The following is a 27,577-nucleotide window of genomic DNA, read 5'->3' as shown; positions in this document are numbered from 1 at the left end:
AATGTATAACAGAGCTTATTACTATTATTACTTATTGGTTTAAAAACCAAGATCATGTTATTTAAAGATTAAAGATAAGAAAACCAACAGCAAAACAACGGTTGTTAAAACATACCATGGGTTAAAGCGTCTGTTTAAAATCATGGCTGCTGATCCTAATTTACAGTAAAATCAAATTAGATGTTTAGTTAAAACGATTCCATACTATATTGTAGCCTATATTCCTATGATCTAACTTTAAAGAAGATTCCTAGTAAGTTAACTACAAGCAAATGATAACGTAGTCGTAAAACTAATATAAATATAGACTTAAGTATGCAAGTATGTTTAGCCACGCAGCCCACGCTTTATATTTAACCGTGCATTTAATTTCAGACCGTTTTTACAGTTGATATTCTGCGTATTTTTGAGTAGAGAGATAAATATACATTTTAATATCGTTTCTAATACCGTTACAGAGTCCTGAGCCTGCAAAAAGAACACCTATCGTTGTGAGAAATCGTATATAGGCCTACACTACAGTTTGTATTCTTACTGGCGGGAAGACTTTACTGCTTGAGATAAAAACTGGAATGCAGTCAACCGTAGCAAGATCTTTTTTTTACTAAAAATCTTTTACTCGACAGCTGCAGCTTTCTTTTTTCTTTTTACTATTTTCTCTCACTTTTCGTCAGGAGATTCTGACGTCACTTTGCTGCTTGTAATAAACAGGCGACACAAATTTATTCCCAAACCTGTAGCAGCAGAATGACAAAATCATACAGCAAAAGAAATATACTGGTGTCTGCTTCTCCTCACAAGTAGGAAAGTGACATAATAGTCTGTAGGCGGTGACGATAACAAAAAAAAGCAAAAGGAAAGAGATTGCTGCAACTTTAGGTTAAAAATGCTCATAAAAACGCTATTTTTCCTTTATTATAATTATTTTTGCAGTTGTTAATGTTGATCGTTGGGTCTTTCAAACTTGTAGTAGAACTAATTTAATGAGTATCGCAATTATTTCCTGCAACGGATAATATCAACACTGGTGTTTTGCATGTATGTAACTTATGTATTATTGCGTGGCGGGCAACGACAGTCCGTATTACACGAGTGTTCTGTTTTATACACCTCGTGCCCGACTGAAAGTTATCACGTTCTTAACTTTGAGAATGATTGTTTTCTGCATGGCTGACAATTTAGACAACCCAATATTGACCAACAGTAATTTCAAAATTGCACTTCTTAAGCAGATAAGGTCATTTATTCCACAATAAATAAACAACAACAGATGTACTTTTACTGCGAATTACACAAAAGGAATATTTATTACTAATTAACAATAGCAAGAAATGGATAATTTAAATAAAAGATAAGAACTGCCATATTACCATTTACCAATATTTTTAATAAGAGATAAATTTAAGCTAGAACCCTTTATTTTTGAAAGATATAGTATTGTGGGGTAAGATCTTTTGCACCGGTTGTAAGCCTATGGTACCTCCTAGACTTAAAAATTCAGCTGTGGATATAAATATTTCACAAAATTGGAACTTTTAAAAATAAAACATAAATAAATCTACATAGCAGCACTGTGCATATTGAAAATGATTTTTTCCTAAGCAAAAATTATCCTAAAAGACACATATGAATTTCAATTCAGTTTCTTAAACACCACGCTGAAGACCCCCTGTCACCCAACAAAAATTAAAACTTTCATCGGAATCATTTGACTTCTTGATTTGACTGTGAGGCAATATCTGAAGCTATGACGTCAAGACGTACATCACGTAATTGGTCCAAACCAAGATAGGAATCGGACACAAGCCACAGTGTAAGAATCATCCTGGAAAATATTTTGTGCTGGTTAATTATATATAACATGATTGCTTGTTATTTGACAAGGCAGGAAAATAAGTTTTATGTGTTCTGTGCCATGGTACCGTTGTTAACGCTCTTACCTGTGTCCAGGGCTATAGGTTCAAGGTTTTTGGGCTACCAATGAGGGCATATGTGTCTGTAAACGAGACACTTAACGGCAATTGCTCCGAACCTAGTGGCCACTAATGAGTTGTCTAAATTATCAGCCACAAACAAAAAAATCACTATCAAAGTACCATACATGATAACTGGCAAGCGTACATGAGGTGTATAAAACAGAACATCCATGTAAAAATAACTATTGTTGCACCGCCACGCGAAAATTAATAAGTTTCATTCATCTATGTTAAAATATCAAACCTTCCAACGCGTTGGGGTGTAAAGAATGACAACGTTTCCGTTGTTTCTCGTTTTAAAGTATTAAGTCTCTTCAATGCAACTAGTTCTCTGTTCTCTCGATCCCCAAGCACAAGAAACCAACCTTCAAGTTTAGGTTTAGGAAACCTGGGCGTAACTGCTTTATCATCTTTATGCTGCAAGTGGGAACAATTGATGTGTTTGGTTTGTTGTGTTATACCCTAATAATGTCTCACGACATGACAGACGCAAAACATTAAACCTGTACTTTTATACAATAAGAGCTATATGCTTACATATTATGTCATGTTTTGTAGCAACAAAAACAAATTTTTGTTTCTGCACATTTTCTTTCCAATTAGGTAACATTGTATTGATGAAAATGTCAAACTTTGGTATAAGCCCTGGTCCGCGAAAAGGACCTCACCCATATAAAATAGAAATGTGAATTGTTTCAGAAAAATTGTATTAAAAAAATTGTATAAAAGTAGTTTCTATAGTACAACAAATATTTACAAAATTATACAACTGTAGCCCGCGATTCTAAACTGCATTGTTAATTGTTAAAAACACGTTCAGGAAACTTAGAATAATACGTGCAAAAGGTAACCAATCACTTCACAGTATTATAGCCAAAAGCAAAATATTCAAAATAATAAAACTTGCATACCCGTCCACCAATAGTGGATTTTTGTAACTTGATTGAAAGAAAATATTCTTGGTCTGCATGAACGACTAACCAAGTGCTTTGGTCTCTTATTGAACGATCTGTAATGTCATAATTTTTGGATTAAATATAAAATAAAATCCTTACAAAGTTAGATACACGATAAACCGTTAGCTGGTACAGTACAATTTTTTTAGAACGACTAGCAAGTATAAAAACGTTACATTTTTTTTACAAGTTACACACATGGTAACTATAGGAAAAAAAACACCCATGTTTAACCATCAGCTGAGAAAAAACAGGTTACATTCACTTAGTCATCTATAAGCAGTAATTTGTAATAGACATGAGGTGTATGAAACAGAACAGCCATGTTATAACAAATGTCTTTACCATAAGCATCAACAATGATGCGTTGATCTTCAGACTGTGGATGATCAGCCCACCAACCTCTAACACTGAGTTCCAACCCAACCAATGGTAATGCAGATAAATGATTACAAATCTGGATAAATAAATGTGAAAAAGTAATATCTTTCCTGCTACAGATTTTAATTTTTCCAATATTTTCTTCTTTACCGTATACGAAATAACATATAAAATTTATGACTAATTTCATAAAAATAAAATTTCCAAAATTGAAACAAACTTCTTTACCTTGTTGACTTCATCAGCCGAGAAATATTGTTTTAAAATCTTATTGACTGCATTAGGTGATTGTTGGTAAACTGATAACAACTGTGGCAAATTTTCGACTTTTCCTTTTTTGAACTTCAAATTACTGAAAGGTGAACCATGTTATAAATTTCAAAAATGCCAATAAAAAACTAATTTATATATGTTCCACACAAAAATGATATATTGTGGCGGTTGCTGAATGTTGTATTGCGAGCGGGAAACTAAGAGGGCGAATGAACACGAGACGCGGTATTTATACAGAAGATAAACGTGAGAAAAAAGGTACTCGCGCACACACACGAGGCAGGCCGCCACAATATCAATGAGAACTAATGATATAACAATGGGAACTAATGATATAACAATGAGACCTAATGATATATCAACGAGAACTAAAGATATATCAACGAGAACTAATGATATATCAATGAGACCTAATGATATATCAATGAGAACTACTGATATATCAATGAGAACTAATGATATATCAATGAGACCTAATGATATAACAATGGGAACTACTGATATAACAATGGGAACTAATGATATAACAATGAGAACTAATGATATATCAATGAGAACTAAAGATATAACAATGAGACCTAATGATATATCAACGAGAACTAATGATATAACAATGAGACCTAATGATATAACAATGGGAACTAATGATATAACAATGAGACCTAATGATATAACAATGAGACCTAATGATATAACAACGAGAACTAAAGATATATCAATGAGACCTAATGATATAACAATGAGAACTAATGATATAACAATGAGAACTAATGATATAACAATGAGAACTAATGATATAACAATGAGAACTAATGATATAACAATGAGAACTAATGATATAACAATGAGAACTAAAGATATAACAATGAGAACTAATGATATAACAATGAGAACTAATGATATAACAATGAGAACTAATGATATATCAACGAGAACTAATGATATAACAATGAGAACTAATGATATATCAATGAGAACTAATGCTATAACAATGAAAACTAATGATATAACAATGAGAACTAATGATATAACAATGAGAACTAATGCTATAACAATGGAAACTAATGATATAACAATGAGAACTAATGCTATAACAATGAAAACTAATGATATAACAATGAGAACTAATGATATAACAATGAGAACTAATGCTATAACAATGAAAACTAATGATATAACAATGAGAACTAATGATATAACAATGAGAACTAATGCTATAACAATGAGAACTAATGCTATAACAATGGAAACTAATGATATATCAACAAGAACTAATGATATAACAATGAGAACTAATGCTATAACAATGAAAACTAATGATATAACAATGAGAACTAATGATATAACAATGAAAACTAATGCTATAACAATGGAAACTAATGATATATCAACAAGAACTAATGATATAACAATGAGAACTAATGATATAACAATGAGAACTAATGCTATAACAATGAAAACTAATGATATAACAATGAGAACTAATGATATAAGAATGAGAACTAATGATATAACAATGAGAACTAATGATATAACAATGAGAACTAATGCTATAACAATGAGAACTAATGATATAAGAATGAGAACTAATGATATAACAATGAGAACTAATGATATAACAATGAGAACCAATGACATAAGAATGAGATCTAATAATATATCAATGAGAACTAATGATATAACAATGAGAACTAATGATATAACAATGAGAACTAATGAGATATCAAAGAAAACCAATGACATAAGAATGAGAATATACCAAAATAACCATTAATATCCAATCGAGATATTTTTTAGCCAACAACTAGCATCATGAGCCTCTTTTTAAATAGAGTGATGTATACTATTTATATTACTTAAACTTGATTTTTAGTAGCACTTGTCCTATGTTGTTGTAATGCAATGAGAATTATGCAATAATATAGGTGTTAGATCAGGGCTAGAATCAAGGGATGCATTGCAGTTATGTTATAAGTGTTTCAGATGCATTAAACATAAAAAAAAACGGAAATTCATAACCACGAGTGGTTTTCAGAGTCTTAAGTTTTGAGTTCCAATTGTTTGCAAATTTTGAAGTTGTGTTTCAGGTTTTTAAAAACTAAATCACAGCAAAATTGATAACTTACTTAAAAATGAAAAGTTTGTTGCGTTCAACGTGGGGTAACGTCATCAAGTTATTTTCATGGAACCAACTAGCTTGCGACACCATCTGGATAATATGCATGCACCGGAGTGAGGTAGAGAGCCAACCGACATCAGCACTGTAATCCACATAAGCCTGGGTGGAAAAAGCTTTTACATGTTGGAGTATATAAATCAATTTCAGGATCTGGGGTGACACCAAGGGAATAAAGCCAAAGTTGACCCATTACCCCAACACCCAGGAACTTAGACGACAGTTTGTCGATTACCCTAGGTTGATATTGCATGGAGCTTACCAGATGTTGAAGCCTGTTGCTTCCCATTGGACAAGAGACAATGGGGTTGTATCAAAAATTTCAATAAAAAATTAACAGTCGCAAATAAGTGGTTATTCACCTGCAAGACACGAATAGCTTGGTCAAGCACAGATTTGAGATCAGTTGCGTAATCTGTTGAAGGCAAAGATGATCTTTGGAAGTGAGCGACAAGAAGTAGAAGAGTTTTCGTGTGCGCCGAATCAAAAGTGTTGCAATCAACTTTTATCGGGAGTTCTTTGGCCAAGTCACTGCAAAGAAAATTATTTGTTATAAAATAAAAACTGATGTTTGTGACAGGGCAAGACAATCGTTATAACAAAAGTGTTCGGTTTTATACACCTAAAAACAATTTTTTTTTTATCAATAAAAAAACGTTTTCAGAAAATATTACAATTTTGTAAACACTTAAAAACCTTTCACCTGTTAATTGAATCTTCATTGTGTCGAACAGGAAGCTCATGATATTCCTGTGCGTCACTCAATAACTTTAGTAAGTCATCTAGTGGCATCTCAGGTCTCATGTCTTCGTTAAGTAATCTGTGTTAATGAAAATTAGTTTTAAAGGGGAATAATGAGAAATTGTATATCGATAAAGTAGAGTGAAGACATGCCCAAATGTGATATAAAAATACAACTAAAGTTCAAAAAAACTCAAAAAAAGAGAAAAAGATTGTTTGAAATCAAATTGTTTAATCTGTGTTTGTTGAAAAAATATATTATTAAAATGCATAAGAACTAAAACCAAACTTTATATATGGATCAAAAAAATCAAATGTTATCTAAAGTTTTGAAAATCAAAACAGCGTCATTTGATAATGTATCGTTAAGGGCAGATGTAAACTATGGTAATTCATGGGGATACATAAAAAAGTTAATAAAAATAATAATAACCACTTTACCTTAATGTTAGATGACTGAGGTAATAAAACGAAGCAATTCTTCCGCCATTGGTCGATTCCAACATGACATCATCGTCGTCGTTGCCCATAGCAACACAACCTGACATTCTTAACTCAACGATGTTACGCTCGAGTAGTTTGGATAAATAGTAATTCACGCAATCATGATCTGAAAAATATGTTATGAATGGATGTAACGTAGTCGTTATAACACGGTTGTTCTGTTAAGTTACCACATATTAACTTTGCGGGTGTTTTTTTTAACTGAACAGTTATGATTCGAAAAAATAATTGTAAACGTAACATATTTATCCTTGCATTTCGGGGTAATGACAGTTGTACAAAGGTGTCTTATTTACAGTTCACGCTCAAATATGAATTGGCACACATGTAACAAAGTGGGCGATAATTTTTATATGAAATGACTGTCATACTTTTTTGTATGTCTGAAACGTTTTTATGTTTGGCTACAAAATATATGACTATGGTTCTTAAAAATTGGAGGCTGTGGAACCTCAGGCAACCCTGGAGATCGCGCCTATATTTACCTGTATCATCCAGCCCATAATAGGATGGGTTCATGAGAAGTCTCCTGAAGAAATAAGTCCATGTTAAGTAATCCATGGCTTCTTGTTTGTTGCTGATAGTTCCGGCAACTATTTCCGCATTTAAATGGTCGTCTATAACCTGTAGAAATAATAATTTAAAAACATATAAAACAATCTGTATATGGCGCTGTGTCAGTGGTTAAGTGCTTGCATCGTAACCACAAGGTACCGGGTTCGATACTCGATGACGCTACTACTGTGTGGACGTGTCTTTGCCCAAGACACTTCACATAAATTGCTCCAACGTGTAAACTATAATACCCAAAGACACATTTTCTCACAATTGAAGCATCGGGTCTCAAACCTTGTACCCTCTGGTCTCCAGTAAAGTTCTCCAACCACCGTGCTATAATACTAACCTGCAATAAACTTGATTCAACAGGAAAAGGTTCATACAGGAACTTTTTATAAAAAGCTTTTTTTACATCGTGAACAAGAATAACAGCAACAGCTTTATCGTCATATTGAGGTCTACCAGCACGACCCATCATTTGTAAAACATCTAAAATGATCAAAGTATTTGAGTGGGTTATCTGTTTGATTCTAAACTCCCAAAAGATACTTTTAATTTTTGTTTAATTTTATTTAAAAAAAAATGATTTAAAATTTATAGTTTTATTGAAAAAAATGACATGAATTTAATTTTTTTTACCTGTGATGGGAAAATCTTCGTATCTTCCTTGTTTGCCGTCGAAATATTCCGTTCCCTTGACGATGACGAGGTGAGCGGGTAAGTTCACCCCCCATGCGAGGGTCGAGGTGGCAATTAACGACTGAATCTTTTGCTCCGAGAATAGTTTCTCCACTAGAGAGCGATCACGCTCCATGAGTCCTGCATGGTGGAGTCCGATACCAAATGCAAGCGTAAGACGAAGGTTTGGATCGCGAACCATGTGCGTTAACTCCTCCATCTAATGTGAATAGGTGTAACTTATTGTCGTGTGGCGAGGCAATAAGAGTCGTAATAACACGGGTGATCTGTGTCATAAACCTTGTATATAACTTGTATGAGTGAATGTATGACCAATCAATGACCATTGAGTCAATCAAAGACCATTTTGTAATCGTTTTGCCCAAGGACACTTATAGTTAAACTGGTTCCATGAACGATCATTTTGGACAGACAAAAACAGCCTGGGTGTTGGGGCTATGGCCAAATTTGGACTAAATCTCTGTGTCCTCAAGGACCTAACTTTACTATTATAGAATAGAAACCTCATACCTCCCATTCATCCATGTGCATCCATTGCTTTGGGTCGTTCTCGCCACCGAGGTGCGCAATTAAGTCAAGTGCAGTCAACCGTGTCTGTCGTCGTGACGATACAAATATAAGGACAGGTTTGGTGGGGGAGTGCGTTTGTATGGCTGGTAATAAATTATAATCAAAGTTGAGAAAGAAGTATTTAAGTACAAATTAGATTGTTTAAATATTGCTAGAAAAATAGAATTCGGTCAAAAATTAAAAACCTTTTAAAAGAATAAATAAATTTGGGAGAATAAAAGTAGTGAATCAGATTGGTCAATTCCAGTGGATAAAGCAATGGAAGAGAAACCTAATTTTCATATAATGCCAACTTTTAAACGGCTAATTTAAGAAAAAACAAAGTGCAGAATAATGCCAATTAAAATAATAAAAATAAACAAAAAAAACCTTGAAAACAAGTTTTGTTCATCGAGGCCATACGAGGGCAGTAGTGCTTCCCGGAGAAACCTTGAATGTGAACTTCCATCGGAACGGGACGAACCGATGGTCGGAAATTGAACAAACCCATCTGTGATGTCATAATGAAAGTATTAGAACAAAAAAATTTGGTGTTTATGGATGAGATTTTGATTTTAAGTTTTGGATGTGATTTTTAGTGGTAAATGTTTAATGTTTTGTTATGCGGCGTTCGGGCTTTATAGCTTATTTTTAGGTGCACATTTGTTCTTCCAATTACAAAGAAATTTTATTTAATTATTAAGTGGTTACTTGATTTTTTTGTGAAAGGATTGTTTCATATTTTTTAATGTATAGCTGACAGTTTAGACAACTCATAAGGAACCACATGGTTGGAGCAATTGCCATTAGGTGTCTTGCCTAAAGACACATACACAAACCTTTCAACCTGTATTTTTAAACCTAGAAGCGACATAACCACTGAGCTACGGCGCAGGACAAATGAATATGAAAACAAAATAATAACAAAATAAACAAAATATCCGAACCTGCTTAATTCCCAGCCAGTCAGCTAAGTCTCTAGCGTTAGCAAGAGCTGTCGAGAGACCAACAACACGAACTGCCTTCTCTGTGTGAGAAGATATAAAGTTTGTGCGCGAAACAATAACTTCCAACACTGGTCCCCTGTCTTGACCTACATGGAAGCAAAATGTTGTTAATTTGGAGAAAATCGTATTTTAGAAAATAAATCGGCAATTTCGAAAAAAAATTGCTAATTTAATAATTTGGACAACAAATGTATTTTATATAAAATGTTCTGTCATTTCGAAAAAAATTTTGAATTATTTTTAATTTGTCCAAAAAAATCAGTAATCTAAAGTGATTTTATTACTGTAATAGTTAATTTAATATTGAGCTATTAAAAATCAAAATAAAGCATATGAAATATAAAACTAACAAAACAAATGGTAAATCACCCACCCAACAAATGTATCTCATCAATTATAAGAAGCGAGACTTTCCGAACATAACCCCTTGTGTTCCAACTACGGGATACCCCGTCCCATTTCTCTGGGGTTGTAATGATGACGTCGGCACGTGCCACGGCACGCATGTCCGGCGCGATGTCACCCGTCAGCTCCACAAGTCTGGTATTTAAAAATAGGAACAAAAATTGATAAACTAAAAATTATTAGAAAAAAAAACATATTAAAATTGGTGTAGTCTTATTACAAATAACAAAAAAAGGAAAAACCGCAATTTAAAATAAAGCCACAACAATTTACTTTAAGCCAAGTTTATGTTTGAGTCGTTTTTCCCAATCTTTCATTCTTTCACGGACGAGAGCTTTTAGAGGAGCCACATAAACTGCTTTGGCTCCAGGCTGCGTTCGCAACATACGAAATATCGCAAGTTCTGCTGCGACTGTTTTACCAGAACCTGTTGGAGCACCTGGAACAAAATGTTGTGAGTCAGTTATCTGGTGATGGTGGTTGTTTAACTATACCGGGTTCGAAGCTCCCTGCTGCCACCATTGTGGACGTTTGCGCCATTGGTCAAGATACTAATAAGTAATTGCTCCCACCCTACGACTGGGTTGTCTGAATTGTCAGCCATACAGATAAACAATCGCCCACAAAGTTACATACATGGTAACTTGTAAGTGGGCACGAAGTGTATGAAACAGACCGTGTTATAACGACTGTCGTTGCTTATATAAACTTAAATACAAAGATAACTCAATTTAACTTATTAGTTTCTCCATCACTTACCAATTAAAACATTTGTATCGTGATGGTAAATACAATGAAATATCTGGGTTTGAATCGGATTAAAATGACTGAAATTATAAACTGATTCAAACTTTTCATCTTTAAGGGCAGTTATGGGCAACGGCTCCAAATCTGTCAGTTCTGAAAAATAAAACGATTAAAAAAAATTGGACAGAAGTCGGAATAAACAGATTAATTTATAAATTAGCTCTTGGGGTGTAAAAATATTAATTTAAATTTTGGTTTTAAAATATAGCCACCCTCATGAAGTCTTGACATAAAAGAAATAAGCTTTTTAACTTCAGTAAGCTTTGTGGCAGCTCTAGCTTCAAAAAACTTAAAACAACAGGCTTAAGACATATTGGCCTGAACATAGATCTGCTTGTATGATAAACCTTAAAACAGAATGCAAAAAAATTACAAATTCCACCCCTAAAAATATCAAAACAGCTCGTTTAAAACACTCAAAACATTTTGCAACTTTGCAAGCATAAAAAATGAAACTAGACAGAAACAAACCGGGTCTTTAAAGGGGTAGGTGTCTTTATATTAATGAGATAAAATTAATTAAATTTTAAATTCCCCCCCAAAAAATGGAAATATTTATCACTCACCAGTGTGGGGTGGGTGTCGGTCGGGTAGAATGAGATGCTTGAACGTGATTGGACAAACTGTCCCCGCCCCAAACCATCGATCAGATTCAACTTTAACAAGATATTGAGTGGGGTGGGGTTCAGTTAGAGGAATGGTAAAAGTGAGGTTAATTGCTTCACCTCGGACAACCTGGATGATATTAAGTGCAATGTTAGTGGTGACTGGGAAGAAACCTCAAAGTTTGTAAACAATTTTTTACTCTTTAAATAATATTTTATGCTTTCAGGGTAAAAATAATTTTTCATAACTCTAAAAAAATATTTTTTTCCTATTTGACAAGTGTGGCATCACATGTATTAGCACCTCAGTAAACAACTTGGTTACAACATTAAGATAATGAAGTAGTATAGCAGCTGATGGTATTTTGCAAATTTTAATTGCATTTTAGGAAAAAATAGCTTTCTTTAAATTAATGGCCTCTCCTAACTCATAACTAAAATAATGAGGCAACTCTGGCCTAAATTCTATGGCCTGCTTGCTGTTGGACCTCACCCATATAAAATATAATGCACTTTATTCAACTATCTTGTCAGTTTTAACTTTTTTTTGTAAATATACCGTCGTCTTTATAATAAATATTTCATTACTAGCAGAAACTTACCGTCTTTTTAGGCATCAAAACATAATCACTGTGATACATATGATCGGATACTGGATCTTGAACCCAAATCCAAAAAGCTTCAGAAGTATTTCCGTGTGACTGTGAAAGTTATCATTAAATGTTCAATATGTTATTACTACTGTATTTTATTTCATACACATTGTGCCCGCTTACGAGTATATAACAGTTCTTTTAATTTAGCTATTATTGTGGGCGTATCTTTGAGCAAGAGTGCAAAACACATAACAGAGATTGCTTAACTCGTAAGCTTGCACGAGATGTATGAAACAGAACACCCGTGTTATAACGACTGTCATTGCCCCGCAACACGATACTATATAATATATAACATACTCACATTATTATTCCAAGTAAAGTCAGGTTTCATGACGACTTTAATCCGAAGTATTGTTCGCGTGATCGGTTGAATCGTCACCTCCAGTTCAACCCTCGGTATTTCTTGCGCGCATTTACGAACTTTTTCACCAATTCTTGGATGGTGGAGTAAATGGCCTGTGTGTGTCATAATAATATATTGAAATAATTCTTACAATGTTTTATTGCATTTTATAAATTGCTCACGTATTTTGGATTATTATGTAATTATAGAAAAAGTTTATTTATTTTGAAAGTTTTCATACCTAAAACGGCCAAAAAATATTTTTAAATAAAATTTCAACATCTTTTGATATATTATTTTGAGTACGGAGCCCAAAAATATAAAAATCTTCTCCAACTAAAAAATAACTTTATTTCGAAAATAAAAAAATTCCCACCAATTTCACTCGCAGAAGAATCTAAAATTTTCTCGATCGTCAAATTTTTATCTTCGATTTTACGAAGAACGTCGTTGGTAAGACGAGGTCCAAACTGACGAAGTGGCGAGTCCTCTGCCCACAGTCTACGCTCGACGGATTTGCATAACTTGAGCAGCAGTCCGGCCAAACGAGCTCTATCTTGTTTCAACACAATTTCAAAAACTCCACGAACGATACGACCTGCGTTCTGTTTCAGAAATTCTTTTTCAATTAAAGTTCTTTTTTATATTTTTTTTAGGTAAAGTTATTTTGAATTATTTTTTGGTGAAAGACCTCATCTATTTAGAATAGAATGTGGAGATAAACCATATGAAATACAAGTTGTGTAATAGGCAACCCTGGCCTAAACCTCCGCCCTCATACCCCACCTCACTGCAACATTCACACCGAACGAAAACAAAATACTAACTTGCGCGACGCCATTTAAAATTCTGTTTTACTTACTAGAGATCAATCTATTTTATTTGAATAAGAGACTGCAGATGTCATTTGGGTGAAATATATTTCTTTCATTTTGTTTGACTTTTTTATGCCTGTTACATTTACGTAGCACCAAATCCTTACTGTATTTTTTTACACAGGAATCGTTCAACTCTATGAGCACCAGATCAGTGTCAGATTCACATAAGTTATTACAAGTTACTCACTTGAGCAATGTACATAAGATCCGATGATAACGAGAAGCTCCTCACGTCACCACGCGAGATAAACGTCTGGAAGAGAATGTTGGCTTTCCCCTCCGTGTCCTCAGGACCAGCTTTAATAGGAAGGTGACAGAAATCATCTTTCAGGTCATCCAGCTCTGTCAGTTCATCATCTCGTACCTTGTAAGATATTGTTCCAATTGCTTTGTTAATTTTAATGTATAGTATGGTGGGGGAAGATGGGACACCTTTATATTCTATTTTCTCCTCCAATTTAGTAGTAAACAAAAAACATTTAAAGAATTGAAAAACCATATCCTCACGACTCCCATAGACCGTTGTTAATTATTTAAAACACGATCAGGATATTCGAATATTATGTGCTAAAGGTGTCCCGTCTTCCCCCACCCTACTACCCCCCCCCTAAATGTTCTATTTTTCTTTTATTTTAAAGGATTTGTTTTTTTGAACTTTTTAAAAAAAATTTTAATGATTTACTTTATCTTTACTTTATTGTTTCTTTTATATTACTAAACGAATCACATTCAATCTTTCACCAAAGAAACTTTTTACCTTAATTTGTTCGAACTCATGAGATTTCGAGATCATTGAAAAGATTGCCGATATATCCATTGTCGAGTTGATAAGTTCGTTAAAAGTTTCAATCGATCGATATTTGATGTAGAAGTGCGATGAAGTTCTTCCTAGGTCCGTTGGGTGAAAGTATCCTGAGGAAAAGTATTGTGATGTCACAATTACATCTTTTTATTTAGTAAAAAAGTAATGAGGAAAAGTATTGTGATGTCACAATTACACCTTTTTATTTAGTTCTAAATGTATGGGCGAATTTCAAGATTGGCTGAAATAAAACCCCTGTAACACAACATATGGTGTAAAAGTAAATGTATGGCAGGAACATAAGATTCTGTTTTTTAAATCGATAGCGAAGATCAGATTATTTAAACAACAAAGAAAAGTGAACCAACTGTTAAAATTCCATGGATAAAAGGTGTCGGAAAGAGCGTCAGTTAAAAAGCTTTAAATAAAGTAAAAATCATAGGTATTGTGATGTCATAATGGAAGCATTAGAAACAAGAGGGCAGTTATCATAAATATGCACGCAGTTTAACATCTAAAAAATAATTAATTTTAGGTCGATGGTTTAAAACTTTTTATGGCCACACATTTAAAATCTTAGTCTGTTTTTGGATAAAACAAATTTTGTATAGTATGATTAGGTAAAAAACAGCATATAATTCGTTGGGATACCTGTTCTTTGCACATATCTGATCATATGAGCCTTGTTCAGCTTCATGGCAGCCATTACTATTAACTCGTGCTGCCATTTGAAAAGTGTAGGATCATTCTGAAAACAATTAAAAATTAATTAAAAATAACCTGTAAGTACAAGTCGTATGAAACAGAATATCCGTGTTATAACAACTGTTGTTGACCTGCCATGCAGGGATAAGCAAGTTACATTCGCGGTAACTTGTAAGTTGAAAACATAACACCCATGTTATAATGACTGACATTTTCCACCACGCAGGGATAAATAAGTTACACTCATTCGTTCAATGTGAGTACATACCTCTAACTGCAAAGCAGATATCCCATAAACAAGTGGATTTTTACGCAGCCTCACGAATAGATAAGTGTACGACAGCCATCTTACCCCATCATCGACTGTGTTTACCGTACCAAGCGAAATCTTTGAAAAAAAATAAAGCTTCATTGAATAATATTGTCTGTTTGGTAATCTTATATAGAAATCTTCTTACAAAAAAACTAGGAAAAAGTAAGTTTTTACTGTTAAAATTATAAGCTATATTTGTCTGTTTGTCCTAAAAAACTATAAAAACCACAAAAAATACCAAAAAACAAACAAAATAAATTACAGAATGTTTAAAAACAACGAAATTCAAAAAAATTGAAAACTTTAAACTAATTTCTCACCTCAGCATTCAGATTGTCGACCAAACAATCAACGAACTGACTTTCAATCGGATGTTGTCGTGTAAGTAATGCAAGATAATGGGACAACTTATTATGTGTTGTTATAATCGTGCCTTCACCAGTTGTATCGAACTGTGGACGGCCAGCTCGACCAAAGATCTGGGTCCAAACCAGAAAAAAAAGATTTACCATCAAATTTAAAAATCTTTCGAATAAAGATATATATATATCTATCACTTTTTTTTTTCAATTAAATTTTTTGTAGTAAAATATAAAATTATATGACAAATAAATTTACATAAAAAATTTAACAAAACAAATTGACGAACCTGCATAACATCTAAGATTCCCAAATCCACGAAGGATCCTTGCTTTGCGTTATAGACTTGCGTGCCTTTAATAACAACTGCGTGCGCTGGTAGGTTGACACCCCAAGCTAGAGTTGCCGTACAACATAAAACTCGAACCAAACCCTTTGCAAATAACTTTTCCAGCATCGTTCGATCTGCACGTAACATCCCTGCGTGGTGAACCCCCAATCCCCAGTTGAAAAGTTCACGAACTTCTTTATTACGTGATCTTTGAACCTGCGGTGACAGAAAATTAAAATAAGGTTTTTAATAAAATATAAACAAAATTTATAAATGTATATATGTATGTGGTATATGAAACAGAACACTCGTTCTATAACGACTGAAGTTGCCCCACCATGAAGGGATAAAGCAAGTTACATACGTTGTAACTCGTAAGCGTGCACGAGGTGTACGATACAGAACACCCATGTTTTAATGATTACCATTGCCCATCACACGAGAAATAAAAAGTTACATTCATTCATTACTTATTATGAGGTTGCAGTTGCCTAAACATTCAACATTCATTAAGATTTGTATAACACCTGTTTTTCTGCTTGACTAAATCCATCCATCTGCCGACAATCAAATAAACTCGTTTCATTATTTTCCCTTGCGAGTTCAAGAATTGCTTGCGCAGTACGTACTGTCGCGTTACGTGCATGAACGAACACCAAAACCTACGAGAAAAATATTTTGGACGAGTTGTTTTCCTGCACTGGCCTACAGTGGCAGTTTCATATATTCAAAAATGAAGAAAATTTCTATCAAATTTTCGTATATTCAAAATAAAAAATATCCAGTTATTATATATTAAAAACACACAAACAGTCAGATGCAATCATGAGTTAATGAATAGAAATAGCATTTAAAGATGCATTAATAAATAACAACAAATGTACAACATATGAGACTAAAGCATACGGTGTAATTAATTTTGTTGAAACGTTAAAAAAAAAAGTTAAAAATTTTAATTAACCACTTTTTAAAAACTATGATTTTACAACAGAAATATAATAAATGCCAGAATAGCTGATTTACAAAACAAGTGTGCTAATCTGACAGCAACAGTTTATATACAAACATAATGTTAAGCAATTACCTGGTTATTATTTTGGAGATTTTTCGCGACAGTTTCGTAACAAGCTTCGTTCATGTCAAGTTTCTGTTGCGTCAAACTTCGAGCTTTTACTCCAACAAATGTTTGCTGAAGCGGAACCGGACGAAAACGACCGTCGAAGAAAAATAAACCTTTATGACTGTGGAAAAAAGTTTAAAATTAAAAAATGAAAGTATTTATACCGATATATAAAATTTATTATTTCATAATACATATATAGATATATATATATACATCAATTAAAAAATATAAACTTTAAGTAATCTCATGTAAGAAGCTAACAGATAAATCCACCTCATTACCCCAATCCATAACAGGTTCTATTCTATATGGGTGAAGTTCTACAACAAGGACTTGGGATTTGTTCATATATAAAGCTCATAAAGACATTTAAATCTGGGTTTTTCTGGTGATGGGTTTACTGTGGCTTTTAAAATAATAAAGCTGGACAAAAATAAAATAGCGTAATTACTGGCCGGAAAATGACACTTGATAAGTACATGTGTTCTGTTTTATACACTTGGTGCAAGCTAACGAGTTATCAAGTATGTTACTTTATGGGTGATTTTTTTATTTTTTTATGTATGGCTGATAATTTGGACAACCCATTAGTGACCACTGGGTTGGAGCAATCGCTGTTAAGTGTCTTGCCCAAGGACACATACGCCCACAATGGTAGCAGCGACTAGACAGGCGAACTAACCAACTGTGCTGATTTAAACTCATTTTCTATACAATCAACTTACGGGTTAACTCGTAAAAACCTTGCCACATCAATATAGTTGGGTAAAGTAGCTGAAAGTCCAACAATTCGAATCATAGTTTGCTGTGTTTCAACCTGTAGTAAGATTCCAATTATAGCACAAAACTTTTTATGTAACAGAACAAATTTCGGCGCCAATCTACGTATATATACGTTTAAGCAACAATGGTTTCGGTGCCATCACACGTATATATACGTTTTAGCAATTTTTCATTGTTACGGGTGCCGCATTGTGTTTAAACTAATAGTAAACCACGTATATATACGTGCGCTCGATCTAGGCTGCATTGAGACTAAATGCGAACATCTGCTTTGAGATTACGTTATTTTTGAACAATTAGCTTGTGATCCTGCGATCAGCTGTTTCTGACGATTTCAGGTATATTTTATGCAATATTTACTAGTTTACAATGTTTTCACTGCTGCCGCTGCTGGAATAATTATGGATAATGGTTCAAACTTCAAAGTTTTATAGTCTGATCATTACAATTATGATGTTGTGAAGTTTTGTTTTGTCCAATACTTATTCTTCCGGCTGTGACAAATAGTAAAGATATGGATAAATTGGTAGTGATGTTATACGTCCACACAAAGGGGATAACATGGATATGTCACTGTTGTTTCTTGGATTCCTTTGCTTACTGTTGTATAATTCGCCGCTTTCAATTGTAATTCAAAGCTTATTAAAAATTTAATAAAATCCAAAATTCTTGCGGCACCCAGTGTCCGGTTGTTCAAATTAGTGCGGCGCCGAAAGTGTTAACTTAAAGTAAAGCGACAAACAAAAGTTGTTTGATTATTGCACGAGTTACAAGCTTTTGAAAACATAGCCAACATTTTCGTTAGTGCAAAAGTCTGTGCTCCAAACAGTATGATAAAGAAATTAAGTAGGGATGGTGAAATGATCGGCTTATTGAATATTTGCACTTTGATAATATGAAAACTAGCGAATGATGTCACAAATAGTAAAATACTTTGGACCTTTTGAACTTGTTAAAAACGTTAGGCAACTACGTTTTTATTCTACTGCCCACTTACGAGTTAACAGATGCATTTCAGTTATTGCAAGTTTGCAAATTTTTGTACTGAATTGCTAAAAGAGCCGCCATTGTTGATTCAGTATATTGTGTTTATATAATCCATGCTAGACGACCTACATTTATAATACGACAACTAGCTTTTGCAAACACTTCGGACCTTTTCAACTTGTGTGTTTTTATAAAGTTAGCCACCTATGGATTCTCTAACCCAGTGGTTCCCAAAATGGGGTCCGCGGACCAACCGTACAGCAGTTTCAGAAGGTCCGCAATGAAGCAATGATTGTGATCCAAAACCAAACCAAACATTGATCAGTTAATTGCAGCAAAACAAGTGCACCCATCCCATTAAACAGCATTTTTTGATTTTTATAGAACCGCGAAATATCAAAACAATTGCAAAAGGTCCACCAGGCAAAATTTTTGGAAAAGTTTGGGAACCCCTAGTGTAGAAGGGTAAGTCTAACCCAAGTTCCACCTACTTGTCTCAGCGTCCTTGCAACGAGTGTTTCAAGCACGGGACCTCTCTCGTCGTGAAGTAGATGAACTTCATCAATGATGAGGAGACGAACAAGGCGTGCAAGAGCAACATCACTTGTTGACTTCCGAGTAACGACATCCCATTTCTCAGGGGTCGTAATTAACATCTTCAACATTATAAAAAAGTATTGAAAATATATAAAAAAATTAAAAAAATATTTTTGTTTAAATTAGATTTTTAAATTTAACATCTTTAAAATTAGAAGAAAATCAAATAGTACCCTATTTTTTGGTAACATTTTTTAGCTACTTTTGCTGTAGCAAAAAATGAAATGCTTGAAATTTAACTTCTAGTTTATCCATTACAATTTAATTCATAAGAATTAATTTGATTGAACATACTGAAATGTAATACATGTACAGTAACATCACATCTAACCTGAGTGCTTTGTATTTCTTTGTATTTTCTTATTCATTTATATTTTTAAATTAACATTAAAATATTTTTTTGTAATAACTCAAATATTAAATGGTTGGTATTTGTATTTAAAAGTTGCTTTTTACCCAACCAACCCCATATTTTTCCTGGCTCTGCCAATGTAGACAGACAACCCATACACCGTAACATCTAACCTGAGTGCTTTGTATTTCCTTCTTCGTTAATTGCATGTCTCCCGTTAGCTCACGTACAGAGACACCTAGTGGGGAAAGACGGCGACCAAAATTCTCGGCCATTTCTGCAGCGAGAGCTTTCATTGGTGCCACGTATACAATCTAAGGAAGTGAAATATTACTTTATTTCTCTGAAACTTGTTAGCAAGCACGAGGTGTATAAGGCAACCTCGTATGGTTAAAACTCTAAGGTTGTCCCAACATGTTAGGATAAACAGGTGACATTTATTTATTCATTAGTGATAATATTATAACAGCAAAAACACGGGGCGTATGAAACAACTGCATATAATAGAACAGCCATGATATAACTCGACCAATTCTTTCCCTCCTTCAAAAATGATAATATTATAACAGCAGTTAAAACACAAGGTTTATGAAACAACTGCATGTCACATAATACAACAGCCATGCTATAACTATTAGTTACCCCATAAGCTACATTGGCATACAAGGATAAATAAGTTACAAACATTCACAACACAACAGCATCCATACCTTGAACTTATCAAGTTGAATAACCCCGCTCTCCACGTTTTGAATAATCTCTTTAACAATACTCAACATTGCTACGTTAGTTTTCCCAGCACCTGTGGGCGCGCAAATAAGCAAGTTTTCATTCGTCCGATATGCAGTTTCAAACACACGCGACTGAATCGTGTTTAATTTCTTGATGCTATTGAACGCCATTTGACCGATCTGTTGCTCAAATAAAATATGGGATAATTAAAAATGGATTAAAATATGACTTAAAAAAACTTAGAGGGCAATAGGCCAACTATAGCTTAAATATATGGGTGTTGGGGTAACGAGCCAACTCTTATTTTGAATACCAACAAAAAATGGCTTAATCTAATGTAGAGCACAAGTAAAACAAAATCTAAAATTACGTAAAAAAAATAATAATTGCAAATAAATTATCCAAAATTAATAAAAAATATTTCAAAAAAATACAAAAAAAAATAAAATTTTATAACAAAATTATTAAAAAAATTAACCAAATTAAATCCAACCAAGTTTAATTTCGTCACCTCGTCCAACTCAGTGATCTTAACAAGTGGCCAAGGTTGTCCAGCGTAACCAATGGTGGCAGGAATCGAAACTTCTTCAAATCTTTTTGTATTTTTAACGTCAACACCTTCAGGTAGCGCCATCTATGCAATATAATGGTGGGGTAATATGGGACGTGCTTTTTTCCTTTCTCGTCCAATTTGGTAGTAAACAGGGAATATTTGCAGAATTCTATAACCGTATTTTCACACTCTAAAATATATTCAAGAAAATTTAAGTGCTAACTATAAAAACGTCCCATCTTACCCCACAGTACTATATATGAGTGTTGTATATTGACGGGGAGCATGAGGTGTATTACCTACCCTTACACCTCCAACAAATGCCGCACTTTCTTGGGTAACAGTCTGACCGTCGTAAACTCCAGGAAATTTCTCGGCAGCCGGCAAGCGTAGATTGTTTCGAAGAGAAAATGTTGGTTCGGATGTTAGAAGAAGTGGCTTGTTCCTTTGAATACAGAACGCATAAGTTTAATGCATGATTTACATTCTTGTATTCTGTGCCTATTTTTAACAAAACATACAATTGTTTTTTTTTCTAAATTTTAAAACCCGACACAAACTAGGTCTATGCAAGGCAAGACACTTAACGTCCTAATTGTCAGCTGTACATTAAAAAAAATAATCACTACAAAGTTAAAAACGACATATGTAGCCATTCGTAAGCAGACACGAGGTGTATGAAACAAAACACAACGACTATCATTGTCCGCCATAAAAAGATAAACGAGTTTTATACGACTACTTAAAAACTAACCTTGGTAAAAAGTCAGAGTCATCTTCATCATTTTGCTGAATCATCGATTTAAGAAGTTTCTTTGCCTTTTTCTCTTCTCTTCGAATCGCTTTCGCAACTTGTTTTTCTGCATCGGTCTGTACGAGAAAATATAACTTATAAAAACGGTCAAAAAGTCAAGGTGACACTTAACATTACGCCTCTGCATTTTTAAACTCAAATAAACATTTTACAAAAAAAATGAAACCATGATTGAATCTCAAAATGTACAATCAGGTGCATTTTAAGAAATGATGAAATTTGATATAGTTACATTCTTCTGTTTAAACTATGAATAATTTCTTGTTCAAGAAACTAATGATAAATTATTTACTTGGGTAAAAAAATTGACAGTTTTACCAACATATTAGTGGGGTTGCTGAATCACAAATTCGAATAGGTTAACACATATCCTGTACCAAATAAATCGATGCCATTTTATTTATGATGTTAAATTAGGCAACATAATACCTGAACAGTTATTTGAGCTCCATATGTTGGTTGTTGTTGCTGGGTTTCCCTTACGTGGAAGTTTCCTGGTAAAATTAATAAAACATAAATAAACAGAAAAATAACCAAAAACATAAAATTGTATTTTTTGTTAAAAAGTATATAACATTTAATGACCACTGGGTTGGAGTAATTACAAGTTGACAAATTCCCACAATGGTAGCAGCAACGAACATTAAGTGCAATTTACTTTGGTAATGCTGTTAACACTAGTTTAATAGCACCACACAAGCACAATTATACAAAGCCCAGTTTACCTCTATGTTGATTAATTGCAGCCAAGTGTTTTTCATCTTGAACTAAACTTTCTCTTCGTTGAAGCAATTCAGATATTAAGTCTAAGTGTTCGAAGCCAAGAAGCTCGCAAAGCTACAACAAGAGATTAAACAATACTCAGTCCTTAAACAGTTTGAGTGCCGTAAAACATAATGTGGATCTTATTTTCATGCAAATTTGGGATTTAGGTGGTTTTAATGTTTTAAATGAACATAATCAGTTTTTATGGGATTTGCTTTACATGCAACGTAATTTTCTATGTTCAATACCAGACAATAATGCTAATCTACAAGGTACCTCATTTTGAATTTGTTCATTAGTTTGACTTGACTTCAAAACAGCCAATGTTGGTTCAACTAACTGAGTTGACTGAAATTTCCTGAAACAAAATTGAAATAAAAAATCCAATATTTCTATTGTGTATATTTCAATTGGTGTTAAGTGCCTTGCCCAAGGACACACAGTCCCACAGTGGTAGCAGCGTCGAGCCATGAACCTGTGTTTTCTGGCATAGAGGCAAGCACGTTCACACAAGTGTGCCATGGTGGTGAACTTAAGACACAAATAAGTGCATTGTGGTGGTGGGAAGAATCACTGGTCCCTAATTGATCAGCTCTACAATAATATCAAACAAAAGAAAAGAAATCTCACAATTCCATTTGTCTTCTTAACCATGGCAAACCAGTGTTCGCAGAAACTCGATTTTCAGTTTTTAACTGCGCAACACTGTTTGGCCGAGTAAGATCTTTGTGTTTTTGGCGAAATGTTTCTGCGATATCAACCCCGTTCGTCCGATCTTTGCGATCAAAGTCGTAAGAAATCTCCATCACTGGAAGATCACTTGAAAACTAATAAAGGGAGGAAAAAATTCATAAAAAATAACCAGTGGTTCCTTATGGGTTGTCTAAATTGTCAGCTATACATTAAATACAATTGTGACAAAGTTACATACGTGGTAACTGGTAACTCATAAGCAGGCACGAGGTGTACGAAACAGAACACCCGTGTTATAATGACTGTCGTTGCCCCGCCATGTGAGGATAAATAAGTTAGATACGTTGTAACTTGTAAGCAGGCAAGAGGTGTATGAAACAGAACACCAGTGTTATAATGACTTTCATTGCTTTGCCTCGTGAGAATAAATAAGTTACATTCAATCTTATTTTTTAAACATAATAAAACTGTATGAAACAATTATAACAATACCTTTATTTTTCTTCCAAATTCATTTGAACTTTGATCATTTTCGAGTTTTTCGATTTGCTCACGTACACCATCGTGTGTTAGATCCAAGATTGTTTTCACCACTTGGTGGTGTTTGTTCAACGATTTCAAATCAACGCGACCAATGGTGTGTCTATGTTCATTATAAAAAAAATTATGACTTTTTTTAACAATTTTCATTTGTTCAAATTAACTAAGAACATAATGTAGTAAACTTAAATGACTTAGGTTCGCCAAACTTTATCTAAAAAATTAATTAAAGAGACAGTCATGCTCATTATCTTTTTCCTGCTCAACTTCTTACTTTTTCATATTTTAAGCTCTTGCAATATAATATTAACGGCAATTACATGCGACGACGGCATTATGCTTTTTTACCTTTTCCACCAAACTTAAAAAAGCTGACGCTTGGTCACAAACTTTAAGTTCACATTCAGCTCCGCAAATCTCTAATAACTACATAACTTAAAAAATACCATATATTTTACTTGCCTAACTTCCTGAAGTGTTTTGGTATCCACTTCATCAAGTTTATAAAGAATAAAGAAGACTTGAGTTGCAGCAAGATGCTTTGATTTGATATCTTCTTCACCACCAACTGTAATTTAAGATCAATTTATTATCAATATCAACATACTAAAATCAGACATACTAAACGTGTTTTTGAAAACAATGTCCTATACAGTTTAAATGTCATTCACCCGGACGATCTGGGATCTGTACAGATCGTCACAGCGTTGGATCACAAACAAATGCCAGAAGAGGCATTTTAAAAATTAATTAATTTTGTTATGGTAATACTTTATTTAGGTCGTCATTATATTTGTGGGGCATAAGGTGGAAGTAAAAACATAACTAAACAATATAAATTGTTATTTTTTTTAAATTGTAGAAGAATTATTGTTTTGACATAGCTGTATACTCTTAATAACAATGGCAATTTAAAAAAATTCTAATTGACTGTAATTTACCAATATCTGATGCTAATTCCAGTAACTCCCTTAGTGACGCCTTCAGTTCATTTAACTTTCTTTTTTCTTTACATTTCACTCGAACTATCGCTTGTAATTCTTTCCATACATCACATTCGCCGTGTACAGATCTCTGGATAAATATTAAGTCAGAATTCCCAACTTTTTTAAGACCCCAACACACTTATCATATTGGCCTGTTTGAAACCATGGGCACCAAACCTGGGGTGGCAGAGTGGGCAGGCCAACCCAGGATTTTTATATTGCATTACTTAGTAAATATTTGATCAACAAATTAGCTTTGTTTCATAGAAACTGCAGTAAACTTTGCCTCCTGTGCATTTTAAAAGTTTGTGGCACATAATCAAATATGTTTTGTTGCACACCATCAGGCACGTAAAAAATAAAAATCCGGCCGATACCAGTTTGCATTTATATTTTTCCGGCAGTTTTCGCGCGCGTGTGTTCTGACATCAAATTTTGCCTTTCTATCTAGCCCCGCATTCGTGCGCCGCTTTCACCATGTACGAGGCTTTTGGATATAAGCCAACGATTTCTCCCATGGTCCTTCGTAGCGTAAGAATTTAATTAAAACGTGTCAATCATGTTTCGTCTTTTCCCGATCAAAGTCTGATTGCCGCGACGATTTTCACGTGTAACACACACGTAGGTGTCACAGGACTAAACATTTAGCCACAAAATTAAAGTTTTGCTACTGAGCTTTTCTAATAAATACGGCATAGTGTCATTTATACTACGCGCAACAAACTTTGTCCGGTCAACATTGAAAGTAATAACAGACGCTAGTTTAAGCAAGGAATACTCTACTAGGATTGCTACTTTAATAAAACTATAAAACTAATCGGCGATTACCAACTACAGTTTAAAAAACTCACATGTTTCTACCTGCAACCAATTTTCTTTGTAATAATAATTATTGGGAATTTAATAGTGCTTTAAGATTGTCTGTGTTTTATATTCCGTAACACGAGTTGAAATATTTGTTCGTCTTGTTACGTATAACATTAGTCACAATCCCTATTATGGCGCAATCAAATACCGCAAGTGCATTACGACATAGCTGGTATTGTTACGTCACAATTGCCATTGTCTCCGCATAAATGCCGGATTTCTGATAATATAAAGCTGTTTGTTACGTCAGAACTGCACGTCTCCACGAATAGGTAACTTACATATACGTTAACACGAAACAAAATGTTACTCAGCCGGCGATGTAAATAAATTCTGGATTCCCACGCCGGCCGTTTTTTTCCAGCAGTTTCAAAAAAATCCGGCCAATGTCGGCAGCATCGAAAATAGGCACTTTTTACACCGCTGCACACCATATTTATGTAGCTCCTAAAAATTGATTTCAAAAACAAAACATAGTTTACGGCGGTAAAGAATAATAAAGGAATGTGAATATCACTTATTTATCTTTACGTGGCGGGGCAACCAGTTTACAACACGTGTGTTCTTTTTCATACACCCAGTGTCCACTAATAAGTAATAAGTTATCATATGTGTAACTTTTAAAGCGCTCTAATTAATGAGCCATAGACCAAGATAGCTTAAACATTTACATAGCAACAAATATACAAAACAAACTACAGTTCAAGCCATATTCAGAGTTCCTGCTCACTGTTTAAGCACTAGCATCAGAACCAAAGTAGAACATTTTTTATACTAGCTATACATACTATTTTTATGGGGGTATATGTCCTTGGGCAAGACACTTAACGACAATTGCTCCAACCCATTGGTCACTAATGCGTTGTCTAAATTATCAGCCATACATAAAAAAACAATCACACACATAGTTACATAGGTGGTAACTCGTAAGCTGGCACGAAGTGTATGAAACAGAACACCCGTGGGTGCTAGTGAAGAATCTTCTTCCCCCACCTTATTTGCTAACCACTAACCCCTATTCACTAACCCCCTAACCATCAACACCTAACCGCTTAATCTAGGGCTTAGGAGTTAGTGGTTGGGGGTTAGTGGTTACCAAATAAGGTGGGAGAGAAATTCTTCACTAGCACCCACCCGTGTTATAACGATTGTAATTGTAATATCCCGCTTTGCAAGGATAAATAAATGTAAAACATTCATTTAACAAAGCATATTAAATGCAGTTACCTTATTTAAGTTAAGTTGTCCAGTCTGCTTTGAAATTGAGCCAAACGATCTTAACGTTGCTGTGAAACTTGGAAAGTCGCTCATATTTTATTCAATATCCCAGACCTGCTTGCGTATGACAACAATAACTTAAGGTGGTATGCACAAGTATAATCAACGATGTTTAATTTACAAACGTATGGCGCAACACGAATGTGGCAAATTTAGAATGGGTATTCCCCTACGTAAAAAGCCTAGTTTTGTTGACGTGCCCATTTACCCAGTGTGATCGCTTTGTCTGATTTTACACAACTTTTCTGATAAATAAATTGATAAGAATTAGAAAACGTAAAACACAAACTATCGTAATATTTGTTAAATATGTTTATACAAATGTATAAAAACGTAAAAAAATTTTTAAACACTCGTATACAAACATAAGAATAATACTTTACTACAATATTGTTACGGGTTCTCTATGGTGGAACAATACAACCAGGCTTGGGAAGAAATTATTGTACCATAGTTTAATAAAGAATGTTGTAATATAC

The 27,577-nt window shown here is 33.9% G+C and overlaps 1 protein-coding gene and 1 long non-coding RNA gene across 2 annotated transcripts; one reads left to right on the top strand and one right to left on the bottom strand.

Moving 5' to 3' along the window:
• Positions 1 to 1,221: 1,221 nt before the first annotated feature.
• On the bottom strand, positions 1,222 to 27,286 carry LOC149726088 (activating signal cointegrator 1 complex subunit 3-like). Its single transcript, XM_089889482.1, has 45 exons — positions 27,048 to 27,286; positions 24,909 to 25,041; positions 24,430 to 24,535; positions 23,920 to 24,070; positions 23,365 to 23,561; positions 23,011 to 23,092; positions 22,695 to 22,806; positions 22,399 to 22,463; positions 21,910 to 22,025; positions 21,459 to 21,600; positions 21,114 to 21,236; positions 20,581 to 20,781; positions 20,044 to 20,184; positions 19,413 to 19,577; positions 17,877 to 17,968; positions 17,113 to 17,269; positions 16,556 to 16,690; positions 15,987 to 16,244; positions 15,658 to 15,816; positions 15,293 to 15,412; positions 14,971 to 15,067; positions 14,275 to 14,429; positions 13,705 to 13,881; positions 13,016 to 13,244; positions 12,598 to 12,752; positions 12,240 to 12,338; positions 11,599 to 11,767; positions 10,985 to 11,125; positions 10,499 to 10,664; positions 10,194 to 10,360; positions 9,761 to 9,906; positions 9,204 to 9,324; positions 8,775 to 8,917; positions 8,205 to 8,463; positions 7,912 to 8,054; positions 7,493 to 7,631; positions 6,945 to 7,113; positions 6,466 to 6,582; positions 6,125 to 6,293; positions 5,713 to 5,864; positions 3,542 to 3,665; positions 3,278 to 3,389; positions 2,888 to 2,985; positions 2,221 to 2,393; positions 1,222 to 1,825 (listed from the first exon to the last, which is right to left on the bottom strand). The coding sequence occupies exons 1-45, from the start codon at positions 27,129 to 27,131 to the stop codon at positions 1,705 to 1,707; spliced, it is 6,480 nt and encodes a 2,159-aa protein (XP_089745608.1). The 5' UTR covers positions 27,132 to 27,286; the 3' UTR covers positions 1,222 to 1,704.
• LOC149726089 (uncharacterized) lies at positions 1,685 to 2,737 on the top strand. Its single transcript, XR_016386169.1, has 2 exons — positions 1,685 to 1,813; positions 2,328 to 2,737. It is a non-coding gene; the product is annotated as an uncharacterized LOC149726089 (long non-coding RNA).
• Positions 27,287 to 27,577: the final 291 nt, after the last annotated feature.

The sequence above is a fragment of the Ciona robusta genome, chromosome 12 (genome assembly GCF_009617815.1).
Source record: "Ciona robusta chromosome 12, ASM961781v2".
Taxonomy (NCBI): Eukaryota; Metazoa; Chordata; class Ascidiacea; order Phlebobranchia; family Cionidae; genus Ciona; species Ciona robusta.
Note: the sequence above shows the minus strand (reverse complement) of the source record. Positions and strands in the feature narration are given on the sequence as shown.